This window comes from Eimeria mitis, genomic scaffold (genome assembly GCF_000499745.2).
Source record: "Eimeria mitis Houghton genomic scaffold, Emh_scaff426, whole genome shotgun sequence".
NCBI classification, from domain to species: Eukaryota; Apicomplexa; class Conoidasida; order Eucoccidiorida; family Eimeriidae; genus Eimeria; species Eimeria mitis.
The window spans coordinates 16,311-16,659 of NW_013572582.1; the positions used below are offsets into that span (position 1 = coordinate 16,311).

Genomic DNA, 349 nt, shown 5'->3' on the forward strand with positions numbered 1-349 from the left:
AAGTGTTGCAGCTGCTGCAGCTGCAGCTCTTGTAGTTTTACATTTGAGGGGCAAAGCTAAGTGTTTATCACGGCGACGCCAGTTCTCTGTCTGTCTGCCCTGAGAGAAACTAAAAAGAAAATGTTTTATTTACAAGGCCACGCGGTCGGGTGTACGTACACCCCAAAGCGGGCACCTATCCATCCGCAGACACCGCGGTACACACTGTGTTAGTCCGCAGATGAGGCAGGCACCTGTTATGTATGCATGCATGCATGCATGCATGCATGCATGCATGCGTGCATGCATGCATGCAGCACCTAAACGGCCCACGAAAAGTCTGAACGCGTTGCGTCGTGAGGTGTACGTA

General features: G+C 51.6%; 1 protein-coding gene across 1 annotated transcript in view; it reads right to left on the bottom strand.

Annotated features, from left to right (window-relative positions):
- Positions 1-56: 56 nt before the first annotated feature.
- Positions 57-349, bottom strand: part of EMH_0011840 (uncharacterized protein) — a gene marked incomplete at both ends in the record, with an annotated part of 591 nt that continues 298 nt past the window's right edge. The window contains one exon of the mRNA XM_013499382.1: positions 57-99. Coding sequence (XP_013354836.1) covers positions 57-99 — 43 coding nt within the window. The remainder of the gene's footprint in view (positions 100-349) is intronic.